At 45.8% G+C, this 12,718-nt stretch overlaps 1 protein-coding gene across 6 annotated transcripts in view; it reads left to right on the forward strand.

Moving 5' to 3' along the window:
• ANKRD29 (ankyrin repeat domain 29) overlaps positions 1-12,718 on the forward strand; it is a 76,262-nt gene that overhangs the window by 13,948 nt on the left and 49,596 nt on the right. For 3 of the 6 annotated variants that reach the window (XR_008684653.2, XM_055417089.2, XM_055417094.2), the window contains 4 exons: positions 1,000-1,110; positions 4,024-4,122; positions 6,509-6,607; positions 11,569-11,667. Coding sequence is in view for 5 of the 6 variants with exons in the window: in XM_055417089.2 (XP_055273064.2) it covers positions 1,000-1,110; positions 4,024-4,122; positions 6,509-6,607; positions 11,569-11,667 (408 nt within the window). In the remaining variant the exon portion in view is untranslated. Of the gene's footprint in view, positions 1-809; positions 962-999; positions 1,111-4,023; positions 4,123-6,508; positions 6,608-11,568; positions 11,668-12,718 lie in introns of all 6 variants that reach the window. The other 3 variants (XM_055417093.2, XM_088833348.1, XM_055417090.2) reach the window with 2 other exon arrangements.

Genomic DNA, 12,718 nt, shown 5'->3' on the forward strand with positions numbered 1-12,718 from the left:
GCTGACTGGTTCTGCCCATCCTTCTGCCCCCACCACGGACTTTTCTCTGCAAATCCAAATCAATGCATTTTAGAGAAGGAGGTGGTGCTTCAGTCAGCTCTGCCACTTTGATTCTGGAGAACTGTTCTCCACCTGTGTTCCTTCCATAGTCATGGTTTCAGGGTTAACTTAGCAACTTTAAAATGACCCCACACTGGAGTGAAGGATCCACCTGAGGTCGCATAGCAACATTTCATGCCCAGAGTTCTTTGTTCTCAACAGAAACCTCTGGCAAGTTCCAGCTGAATCAAAGAACCTTTGGTAGAGAGCGAGCGAGGCGTTTACCCAGGCGGCTGAAATTGAGTAGAAAGCATTGATGACACAGAAAGTTAGTCACTTGCTCAGTCATATCCATCTCTTTGCAACCCCATGGACTGTAGCCCGCCAGGCTCCCCTGTTCATGAACTTTCCCAGGCAAGAATACTGAAGTGGGTAGCCATTCCCTTCTCTAGGGGATCTTCCTGACCCAGGGATTGAATCCAGGTCTCCTACATTGCAGGAGGATTCTTTACCATCTGAGCCACAGAAAAGACGCTGGTAAACTCAGAACTGGGAGCGATTTCCCTCCGCTTAGAGATAAGAGACATTTGGGAACATGGCAGGGAAGAAATAGCAGTTAAGCAGAACCTTGGCCTTGAAGGATGGGGAAAAATTCTTTCAAGCAAAAAGGAAACTGAACAAAGACACAGAGGCAGGAAAGCGAGGACGTTGGTGGGAAATGGAGTATATTAACAGTGCTGTGTAATCAACAACCCTGCGCTCTGCCACAGCCCCAGGGCTCGGGTTTCCTGCATCCCATAGCCAAGTATACAGCGATGACCCGCTGCGGGAGGAACACTCTTTCCAATGATCAGACACATCTGGAAACTCTCCATTTTGAATGGCAGCGCGTGTTTACGTAGCGGTGGTCACATTAATGAAGGTCAGTTTTAAAGATTCTGTTTCATTTTGCTTCTGCAGAAGGAAACCCCGCTTGCCAACGCGGCATTCTGGGCAGCGAGGAGGGGCAACCTGACTCTGCTCCGCCTGCTCCTGAACAGCGGCCGCGTGGACGTGGACTGTAGGGACAGTGTACGGACCGGTCCATTTGGTACCCGCATGCTAGGAGCTGGCTGTCCCCTGCTGGCGTGAGAGCGCCTGCTGAATACCCTGCCCTTCACAGCGCTTGTCCCCTTTTTCATGCGCTTGTCCCCTTCATCATGTGTTTGCTTGCCTCATCCTTTTCAAAAAGTTCAAAGCACCGTGGTTATTGTTCCGTCGCTCAGTCATGTCCAACTCTTTGCGACCCCATGGACTGCAGCATGCCAGGCTTCTCTGTCCTTTGCTCTCTCTCCTGGAGTTTGCTCAGACTTATGCAGAGTACCACGGGGAAACATATCGAGGAAACTATTATCTGCATCAGACAGGAGGGGCCGCAGTAGGGGAAGAGATAGGTCACTGGGAAATCAGAATTGGCCCAGTCAAGAAGAAAAGGGGTGGGGGTGATTCAGAGTAGAAGGAGGCTGCCATGGATGGAGGAGTTGGATTTTTTCTGCTGAGAGATGGAAGCCCCCCACCCAACCTCATTTCCCTCTACCTTTGCAAACATCAATTCACTCATCAGTGACGGCCGGGAACTAAAGCAGGTCCTCCCACCCGCTGGCAGCATCACTTGCGGAGTCCTTCCCTCCCCAGCCAGGGGCAGTGATCTCTGTTCTCAGCAGGACTTCACGTCTCTGGGGACTAAGAGGACCTCAGATGAGGAGAGAGAGGAGATGTTTTGATTTTAGGGATTAAATAGAAATGTTTTCACAGGAGCCTTCTTGTTTTCCTGGAAACATGGTGTGCCATTTCCAGCTTTTATTACACAAATTTGGTAGGTGATATCAGCCACCAGCCTGAGTGAGGTATCAAAGTTTGCTCCCTTTGCCCCCCGGGGCATTGGTGCAGGACAGCTCAGGGTGCATCTCCGGACCCACGTGTAACTTCCTCCCCACTTGCTCCGTGTCCCAGGGTCAGAGCTCTCTGTCTTGCCCTCAGGCACTCACTTTCCTCCCACCGCCAGTAGGGTTTGGCCAATGGGAGGCGTTGGCAGGAATCAGAGGCTGGGAGGACAAGGATGTTGGGGAGTCCAGCCCCTGGGTCCTGTCTGGCAGCAACACCCTCATCCTGTCTGTCCAGGGAGCTACCACCTGCCTCTCGTGCTTTGGGGCCTGGGCTGGTATTGAAACCCCACTGTCCCTCCCTCTCAGTCCTGTTCTTTGTGGTTTCCTTCCATCCAGAGCATAGCTTTATAAATAGTCTCTTATGCTTTCTTCCAGTTATCCCAGTTTGAATATACTGTCTATTCTTTGCCAGGACCCAGACTGATATGGGTCTTAGGCATCTGTGAACTGATTGTCTGGTCTTACTGGGGGCTTGTTGGGCAGCAGTGCCATACTGGACAGATCTGGAGTGGGAACACCCGACTTCATTGTGGTCTCACCCACTGACCATGTTGATGACCAGTTACTCCTTTTTCTTAAAGTCACCCCTTTCCAGACACCCCTGACTTCCAACTTTGTGTCCCTTCCTACATCCACAGATCCCACTTCTTCTTTCTCTTTCTCCTTTGTCCCAACCTCTGACTTTTTGTCAGTTGACCATGTTATAGAAGTGAAATGCAATCCATAAGGAAGCATTTTGGGGCAACTTGTTTTATTCATCTTCCCTTACTTTAATATAGATGAAACCTGACATTTAAATTTTTTCTTTGTGAAATGGCCAAGTTAAATGCTCTGTGCTTCCTCTAACTCTTGATTGATTTGTGCTTTGAGACCAGTGTGGCCGTGATAGAAAATTTTTCTTTTTTTAAAAATTGATTGTGATTGGAGTATAGTTGGTTTACAATGTTGTGTTTCTGCTATACAGCAAAATGAATCAGCTATATGTGTACATGTATTCCCGTTTTTTTTTTTTTGGATTTCCTTCCCTGTTAGGTCACCACAGAGCACTGAGTAGAGTTCCTTGTGCTATACAGTGGGTTCTCATTAGTTATTCAAGTCCTTGAGTCATTTTTTAAATCATTTATTTGTTTTATTTATGCATTTTTGGCTGTGCTAGGTCTTCACTGCTGTGCGGGCTTTTCTCTAGTTGCGGAGAGCAGGGGTCACTCTCCAGCTGCTGTCTGCAGGCTTCTCATTGTAGTGGCTTCTCTTGTCGGAGCACAGGCCCTAGGATACAAGGGCTTCAGTAGTTGAAGCACGTGGGCCCAGTAGTTGCGGTTCCGGGGCTCTAGAGCACCGTCTCGGTATTTGTGGCAAACGGACTTGGTTGCTCTGTGGCATGTGGGGTCCTCCAAGACCAGGGATCCAATCTGTGTCTTCTGCATTGGCAGGCAGCTTCTTTGCCACTGGGCCACCAGGGAAGCCCCAGTCCTTGAATCTAAAGGTAGCGAAGACCTTGGCGATCATCTCATCCAATTCCTCATTTTAAAGATGAAGCAAAGGAGCCCCGGAAATTGTGAGCGGTGTGCCCCTCAGTGTGCCAGTGGGCCCCGGGGCTCCTGACTCTCACCTCTGCAGCCTCATTGCATCTGTCCCTGAATCAGTTCGAAGACAAAGAATTCTCAACTCGGAAAACTGACTAGTGTCACTCAACCCACCTTTTTGCATTAGTAATGGTGTTTTGGCTCAGGAATCATTTAACAGGAGTCATAAAATAAGGCCATTCCCTTGCTGCTGCCTCAAAATACAGTAGCCATGGTTCATTTGGACTGTGTTTCTGACGGTAATGGAAGTAAGCGAATGTTTAAATTGAAAACTCCAGCCTCAGCAGTTTGTCGTTTTGCTTTCTCCTGCATCGTCTACATTATAAGATTGTTCATGAGGCAGTTTTCTTTACTGTGGGAGCTGTTGCGCTCAGCTCAGCCGTGTCCTGGGAGGAGCTGACCTTGGCAGCCTCTTCTCCAGGTGCCTCTCTGACGTCATGGTGGCCTAACTGCTCACGTGTCTCTCCTCCCCCTAGCACGGCACCACGCTCCTCATGGTCGCCTCCTACGCTGGCCACATAGAGTGTGTGAAGGAGCTTGTCCTGCAGGGAGCGGACATCAATCTCCAGAGAGAGGTAGGTCAGGTTGGCATATGAATAATAGTAATGCTGGTGACAGAGCTGTGAAGTTTACACGATGAAGGACTCAATGGACATGAATTCAAGCAAACTCTGGGACACAGTGGAGGACAGAGGAGCCTGGTGTGCTGCAGTTCATGGGGTAAAAAAGGGTTGGACACGACTTAGTTATTGAACAACAAGGACTAGAGTACAGCCGTCCCAACAAATCTGGGGGGATTGGTTCCATGACACCCCCTATCCTGTGGATACCAGAAGCCACTGATGCTCAAGTCCTTTATATAAAGTAGCATAATATGTGCATATAACTACACACATCTTCCCATATACTTCTGACATCTCTAGATTACTTATAGTACCTATGCTCGGTTGCTTCAGTCATGTCCAACTCTTTGCAACCCTATGGACTGTAACCCATTAGGCGCCTCTGTCCCTGGGATTCTCCAAGCAAGAATACTGGAGTGGGATCTTCCCGACTCAGAGATTGAACCCATGTCTCCTGCTCTCCTGCATTGCGGATGGATTCATTACCCACTGAGCCACCTGGGAAGCCCACTTATGTAAATAGTTGCTGGTGCATGGGAAGAGCTAGAACTTTCTGGAATTTTTTCAATTTTTTTTTCTGTGGTTCATTGAATCCACGAATGCAGAACTTACCGATACTGAAGGATGACTCTAATCATTGCTTGTTTCCTATGTGACATTAAGCCCAGGTTGCAGACCGTGTTGTGTCTAGAGAAGGCCCAGGAAGGGACCATTGGTTGTACTTTAACTGAACAAAACTTCTCAGGCCCTTGTTGCATCTGACGTAACCAAACCTCCTTAAACATTCATATGGTTCACCCTGAGCCTAAGTCAGTTCTTCTTTCTTCTCTTGGGATGAGATGTTATAGAATGTATAGGATTTTCATAGAGATCTTCATATTTTTAGGAGGATCAGGTCACCCACCTGTTGTTAGGGAGACTCACTGGCTAACCTACCTCAGCCATCCTCACCAAACCATGTCTGCAGAGGGCCTCTCTGACCATCCATGTGTTAAATAGGTTTCCCCCCCAAAATACCACGTGGTGAATATCAGACTGAAATGGGAGCCTGTTTGCACACTCATTCAAGGGAGTCCCAGCCAGCGAGAGGATCCAGACTTGGTCCGATGCCAAGGAGCAGTGGAAGGCTGGGCATTCAGGCCCGGGGAGACTGCCTGTATTTCCAGACCAGTCCAGGGCCTGATGAGTTCACCTTTGTGGAGTCACATCCAGGGTCACACCTAGAGTGGACGTGACCTCAGTCCACAGTGACTCAGACCTCAGGTGGGCATCCATGGGCAAGTTCCAAATGAGACAAGAGTGCTTGGTTCTTCTTGAGCCACTCTTACTGGAGGTCCTTCCCTGTAGTTCTTTCAAAGAGGATGGTCCCCAGAATTCCCTGAGCCAGGCCAGTCTGGAAAAATAGCCAGAGTGGCCCTGACCTCACCCTGCATGTTTTGAAAACTGGAAGAGAGTGTGTGGCAGTGCTGTGAAACTGACGCTTAGAGCAGACTTCTTTGGTTCATTTGTAATCCGTTCTGCAGTATCAGAATATTTGTCTCCTAACGAAGTACTGCTGTTGTTTTCTGTATTTGTCTATCTAGACACATAGAGTTTGCACACCTTGGTAGTCTCTAAAATTCATGTCTATTAGGACGAGGGGGCTTCCCTGGTGGCTCAGTGGTAAAAAAGAATCTGCTTGCTGATACAGGAGATACAGGTTTAATCCCTGATCCAGGAAGATCTTCCATACCTCAAAGCAATTAAGCCTGTGCCCCACAACTATTGAGCCTGTGCTTTAGAGCCCAGGAGCTGCAGCTACTGAATCCCACATGCCTAGAGCCCATGCTCTGCAAGAGTGGCACTGCAGTGAGAAGCCCATGCATTGCAACCAGTGAGTGACCCCTGCTCGCTGAAAATAGAGAAAAGCCCGCACAGCAATGAAACCCCAGCACAGTCAAAAATAGATAAAGTTATAAATTAAAAAATGAGGAGGAGGAGGAAATTCCCTGCTGGTCCAATGGTTAGACCTCCACGCTTCTACTGCAAGGGGCATGAGTTCAATCCCTGGTCAGGGAACTAAGATCCTGCATGCCATGCAGCACAGGCAAAAAAAAAAAAAAGAGTTTTCCCATTCTAGCCCAGTTTTCTCATCCAGACTTTGTTACATCTTAAGGTTTCTGGAACCCAGCATTATCCACACTGGTCACTTAACCTGAGCAAGGAATAGTCTGTTCAAATGTAGTCCCTTCAGGCTAGAGGTTTATATGTAAGGATTTCGTTTTGTTTTGTTTGCAGTCAAATCAGTCAAATGACATGTAACCAAGTATCTTTTAAAACCAGCCTCTCTCTCTCTCAGTCAGGTACAACCGCCCTTTTCTTTGCTGCCCAACAAGGACATAATGACATCGTGAGATTTCTCTTTGAATTTGGAGCATCCACTGAATTTAGGACCAAAGTAAGAGAATTTTCTTGATTTTATACCCTATTGAAGAACTTCAGCAGTTATGGGTATTCAGTTCTCTTCATTTATAGTATGAATGTTTGCTATGCTATTTACAAGATTCACAAGCCTAAGAAGTTGGGTTTCACAAGGTTAAGTTGTAATGATTCAGGGGTAGCCCTAGGAATTCAATTCAAAAAATGACATTTTTACCCTGGGCTAACATATGCAAAGTACATCATGAGGAACGCTGGGCTGGAAGAAGCACAAGCTGGAATCAAGATTGCCGGGAGAAATATTAATAACCTAAGATATGCAGATGACACCACCCTTATGGCAGAAAGGGAAGAGGAACTCAAAAGCCTCTTGATGAAAGTGAAAGAGGAGAGTGAAAAGGTTGGCTTGAAGCTCAACATTCAGAAAACTAAGATCATGGCATCTGGTCCCATCACTTTATGGGAAATAGATGGAAAAACAGTGGAAACAGTGTCAGACTTTATTTTTTTGGGCTCCAAAATCACTGCGGATGCTGATTGCAGCCATGAAATTAAAAGACGCTTACTCCTTGGAAGCAAAGTTATGACCAACCTAGATAGTATATTAAAAAGCAGAGACATTACTTTGCCAACCAAGGTCCGTCTAGTCAAGGCTATGGTTTTTCCCATGGTCATGTATGGATGTGAGAGTTGGACTGTGAAGAAAGCTGATCACTGAAGAATTGATGCTTTTGAACTGTGGTGTTGGAGAAGACTCTTGAGAGTCCCTTGGACTGCAAGGAGATCCAACCAGTCCATTGTAAAGGAGATCAATCCTGGGTGTTCATTGGAAGGACTGATGCTAAAGCTTAAACTCCAATACTTCGGCCACCTCATGCAACAAGTTGACTCACTGGAAAAGACTCTGATGCTGGGAAGGATTGGGGGCGGGAGGAGAAGGGGACGACAGAGAATGAGTTGGCTGGATGGCATCACCGACTCGATGGACATGAGTCTGAGTGAACTCCAGGAGTTGGTGATGGACAGGGAGGCCTGGCGTGCTGTGATTCATGGGGTCGCAAAGAGTCGGACACGACTGAGCGACTGAACTGAACTGAACTGAATAATTGGAGAATTTGGCTGGGGCGGGGGGGGTGTGGGGGCAGCTTACATTCTTTCTTGTATTGGTAACTTTCTGCTCTGGGACACTAAATTTTGTTATCACAATGGATACAGTAGTAGGTGCTTAATGACTTTTCCTGTTCTCTTTTGCTTTTTTCTGCTCCAGGGTTAATCCCAGTGCTGTGATAGGAATTATTGGAAATATTAAGCCAATCCTAGTGATCTTGAGAGATTTCTTAGGAGGCTTTGGCAGGCAGTTTACTTTCTGAGATGTTGCTGCTGAGATATATAACATATGATTCCAGTTCATCTGGTTGGGTGAGGAATTATGGTTCTTCCTCAAAGAAGTCATTGATTCTTCACATTTGACACGTGAATAAGAAAACTGAGGCTGCAGAAAGATCAGTTTGTCTTCACAATATGATTTTTCATGATAATATTTTGTAGCAGAAGAATTTGAACTGTCACATTTTTATAATTGAAAACTTCTGTCTAGCCCAGACATAAAAAATTCTTGAAAATTTGCCCTATTTGGAAACTTTTAGGTTTTCTTAATTCATTGTATGTGATATGTTGATATCAAGGGAGTTTCCAATGGGTTTTTTTTTCCTGTTAAAACACTATGAAGTATATCTGAATTTCAGAAAGGGTTTCTGTCTTTTCTAAAACCCACAGTCAGGTTGTGTACGTGCCCCTAGACATGCTGAGTATAATATACAGTAATCCAAAACACATGTGTTCATACTCTTTATGTTAATTATCATTTAATTTTTAATTATAAAAGGGACACAACTAAAAATAAAATGTGGAAGTTCTACAAATCTCAGGCTCAACTCTGGACTAAGTCAAATGATTGTGTGTGACTAGATGCTTCATTCTTCCTGGGTAACAAGTTAGAGCTGGCCTTTGTACATGAGCCAGACTGTGCTACCCTGGAAATCCATGGCACACAGGCCCAGGATGAGCAACTCCACATATTTCCATTAGGACAGCTGCAGGTGGCCAAGAGCTTTTTCTGAGAAGAAGACAATGTTGGGAAGCTTTGGGTTTTAATATAGTCCTGTCATCCAAAATTGACTTTGTGTCAACAACTGTTCTCATTGTAATTAAACTTGCGTGCGTGCTAAGTCATTTCAGTTGAGTCTGACTCTTTGCAACCCCATGGACTGTAGCCCACCAGGCACCTCTGTCCATGGGATTTGCCAGGCAGGAATACTGGAGTGGGTTGCCATTTTCTTCTCCAGGGGGTCTTGCCGACCCAGGGATCGAACCTGTGTCTCTTATGTCTCCTTCATTGGCAGGCAGGTTCTTTGCTGCTGGTGCCACTTGGGAAGCCCTATGTCCCCCCAAATGTGTTTTTTCTAAATAAAAGGTATCAGCTCTTCTATAACAATCATCATGTTTTAATCTATTCTCTAAACCCAGACAAAGAGCAGGGAAGATTGACACAATATAAAGTGGAAATGTTGGTGCTCATTGCTATTATTAACCAATTTCTTGATGCCCAGTCACCCCACGCCCCGCCCATCTCCACTGACCTCAGCCTTCCAATCTCTCTCCTCCATTCCCTTCCCTTCAAAACGCCCCTCTTTCCCACCACATAGCCCGTCCCTCACTGAAGCCTTACTCAGCCGCATGCATCCTCCAGCATCTTGCAGCTATAACAGCGTTTCTCCAAGGGAGCCCTGCCCGACTGGCACCTGCACCTCACAGTCACCTCTCATGACTGGTCAAAGCCTGTATCTGGGCCTCACTCCAGATCTACCGAATCTGAGGCTGTGGCTCCAAGGGTAGGCATTTTGAAGAAACACTCTATGCCCAAATTTAGGACCCACACTGTCTTATGTTTATGATTTGTATTTCAAAACCAGATTCCACATGCTTGCATTATTTATAATTAGCTCAAATGTCCAAATACCCATTCATAGAGCCAAACAAATAACACAGCAATCCTAGATGGAGAAAGAAAAAACCTCAGCCCAGCACCTGAGGAAAACCATTAAGGGCTTCAGTTGACCACAGACTCTGAGTCAGTAGTGTGGTGTGGTTGGCGTCAAAGCAAATTCTAATTTAGGCGCAGAGATAAAAGCAAGAGTGGATGGAACCAAGGAATGTCCCGTCAGACCACATCTACTTTGCAGTGCTCTGTTGAGTCCTAGCATCTGCGTTTTAAGAGGTTTGGACAGATTGGCACATGTTCAAAGGAAAATGCAAAGTAGGAGCATCCGAAGCATATGGAATATGCTGTAGTTATCCCTGCTTAAGTGCATGTAGATCTCGTCCAAGAAGGCAGGGGCCCAGAGAGCAACTCCCTAAATACCCCTTAATCTCAAAGGCCTGTAACTGGGCAGACCCACAGGAAGAAGCTAGTGACCATTCTGGTAATTCCAAGACACAACTGGTTGGTACAGTCTTTCTGTTCTTTGTTTCCTTTATTGAGAGACAAAGAGATGATTCTGCATTTAAGATGAGAAATTTCGGTACATATACACAATGGAGTACTACTCAGCCATTAAAAAGAATGCATTTGAACCAGTTCTAATGAGGTGGATGAAACTAGAGCCTATTATACAGAGTGAAGTAAGCCAGAAAGAAAAACACCAATACAATATACTAACACATATATATGGAATTTAGAAAGATGCAAATGTTAACTCTGTATACGAGACAGCAAAAGAGACACAGATGTATAGAACAGCCTTTGGGACTCTGTGGGAGAGGGTGAGGGTGGGATGGTATGGGAGAATGGCATTGAAACATATATATTATCATGTGTGAAACGAATCGCCAGTTCAGGGTTGATGCATGTTACAGGATGCTCAGGACTGGTATGCGGGGATGACCCAGAGGGAGGATAAGTGGAGGAGGGATGTGGGAGGGGGGTTCGGGAGGGGAAACTCATGTACACCCGGGGCAGATTCATGTCAATGTATGGCAAAACCAACCAATATAATATTGTAAAATAATTCAGTTCAGTTCAGTTCAGTTCAGTTCAGTTGCTCAGTCGTGTCCAACTCTCCGCGACCCCATGAATCACAGCACGCCAGGCCTCCCTATCTATCACCAACTCCCGGAGTTCACTCAAACTCATGTCCACAGAGTTGGTGATGTCATCCAGCCATCTCATTCTCTGTCGTCCCCTTCTCCTCCCGCCCCCAACCTTTCACAGCATCAGAGTCTTTTTCAGTGAGTCAACTCGTCGCATGAGGTGGCCAAAGTATTGCAGTTTCAGCTTCAGCATCAGTCCTTCCAATGAACACCCAGGATTGATCTCCTTTAGAATGGACTGGCTGGATCTCCTTGCAGTCCAAGGGACTCTCAAGAGTCTTCTCCAACACCACAGTTCAAAAGCATCAATTCTTCGGCGATCAGCTTTCTTCACAATAAAAATAAAAATTAAAAAAATAAAATAAAATAATTTTTAATTAATTAGTTAATTATAATAACTTAGTCAAATATCTGTAATGTATCTCGAGCAAGTCACCTGAGTATACAACACAGTGATGTCCTTAAGACAAACTCTAGGGATTTCCCTGGTGGACCAGTGGCTAAGACTCCACGCTCCCAATGCAGGGAATCCAGGTTCAATTCCTGGTCAGGGAACTAGATCCCATATGCTGCATCTAAAAGAGTTCTAATGCCACACTAAAAAGATATTGCACGCCGTATAAGACCCAGAGCAGTCAAAACAAAACGAAACAAAAGATGAGCTCTGTCATGATTATAAAGAAAAAAGTACAAGAAATCACAGAGGAAAAGTCAGTTTGTTATTATGTATGGGAAATGCTTTTCCAAAGTTCTCACCATGCGAAGAGCATCTGCCTGGTAAGATTTGTGCCTGCCCTGTTTCTAATGCGTTTATTCTTTGCATGCCCGCAGGATGGAGGCACTGCCCTGCTGGCCGCCAGTCAGTACGGGCACATGCAGGTGGTGGAGACCTTGCTGAAGCACGGAGCCAACATCCACGACCAGCTCTATGTGAGTGTGTTTCAAGGGGGCTTTCGGGGGACACTTGCTCATTGCCTCAGCACATACAGCATCACAGTCTAAATTCTGATGCCGGAAGTGGCATCTGAGCCATCAAGGAAATAAAACAGTTAACTGGATGAGCCTTTTCTGTGTAGAAATCACATAACCTTTATCTTTGCTCTTTTAAGTCTCTCGCACATATAATGTATTTCACGTACCTACACAATTAAGATCTTCAAAAATCGTGTGATACATATTTATTTATAACAAGCCCAGTGTTTGGACTTGCTGAAAACCAAAATAAACTCTCCTGTTGTTGAGTTCTTTGGGGGGAAGAGCACACAAAAAAAGGAGAAATAAAGTTGTTTGGAAGAGAAGTGAGGCTGGATGGAGGAAGATCTCTGAAATACGTGCATGCCATTGACCTTGAAAGGCATCCACTGCCAGCGTGGGTCTGTTTGCAGCTAATTGGCAATTAGCACATTACCCAAGTACTCTTAATGGTCGCTGTAATTCTGTAGAATTTATGGCAAATGTTATTCTGGTTTTGGAGGAAGAAGTAAAACATGGGGAGATGAAGTGACTGGACAGTCTCATTATGAGGAGTGCAAGAATCCCTGCTTCCATTTATCTCAGAGCCGTATTTGAGGCTATTGTACCACCAGACATGAGCCCTGTGCCCAAGAGCACTAGACTTTCATAGCCCTGTAATGAGATGTGTGGGTGTGAACTTTTCCATTTGAACATCCTTCCCAGAGTCTACATGGAACCTCTGACAGATCACAGGCCTCTTTGAAGTGCAAAGGAACTAGCCTTAGCCTTGGCGCTTCAAAACCTGCTCCCGCTCTTTGTGCCGATAGCATTCCTAGTACCATGACTGAACTGCGTGACTGTAGTCTGAAGGAGTGATTCTCAACTCTGGCTGCACAGGAGAACCACCCAGGGAGCTTTAAAAAATTTCACTTCCTGGGTCCACCCAGGCTTCCCCAGTGGCTCACTGGCAAAGAATTCACCTGCAGTGCAGGAGACAAAGTAGATATGGGTTTGATCCCTGGGTTGA

Source organism: Moschus berezovskii, chromosome 28 (assembly GCF_049115385.1).
Source record: "Moschus berezovskii isolate FMDL1 chromosome 28, NW_MosBer_1.0, whole genome shotgun sequence".
Lineage (NCBI taxonomy): Eukaryota > Metazoa > Chordata > Mammalia > Artiodactyla > Moschidae > Moschus > Moschus berezovskii.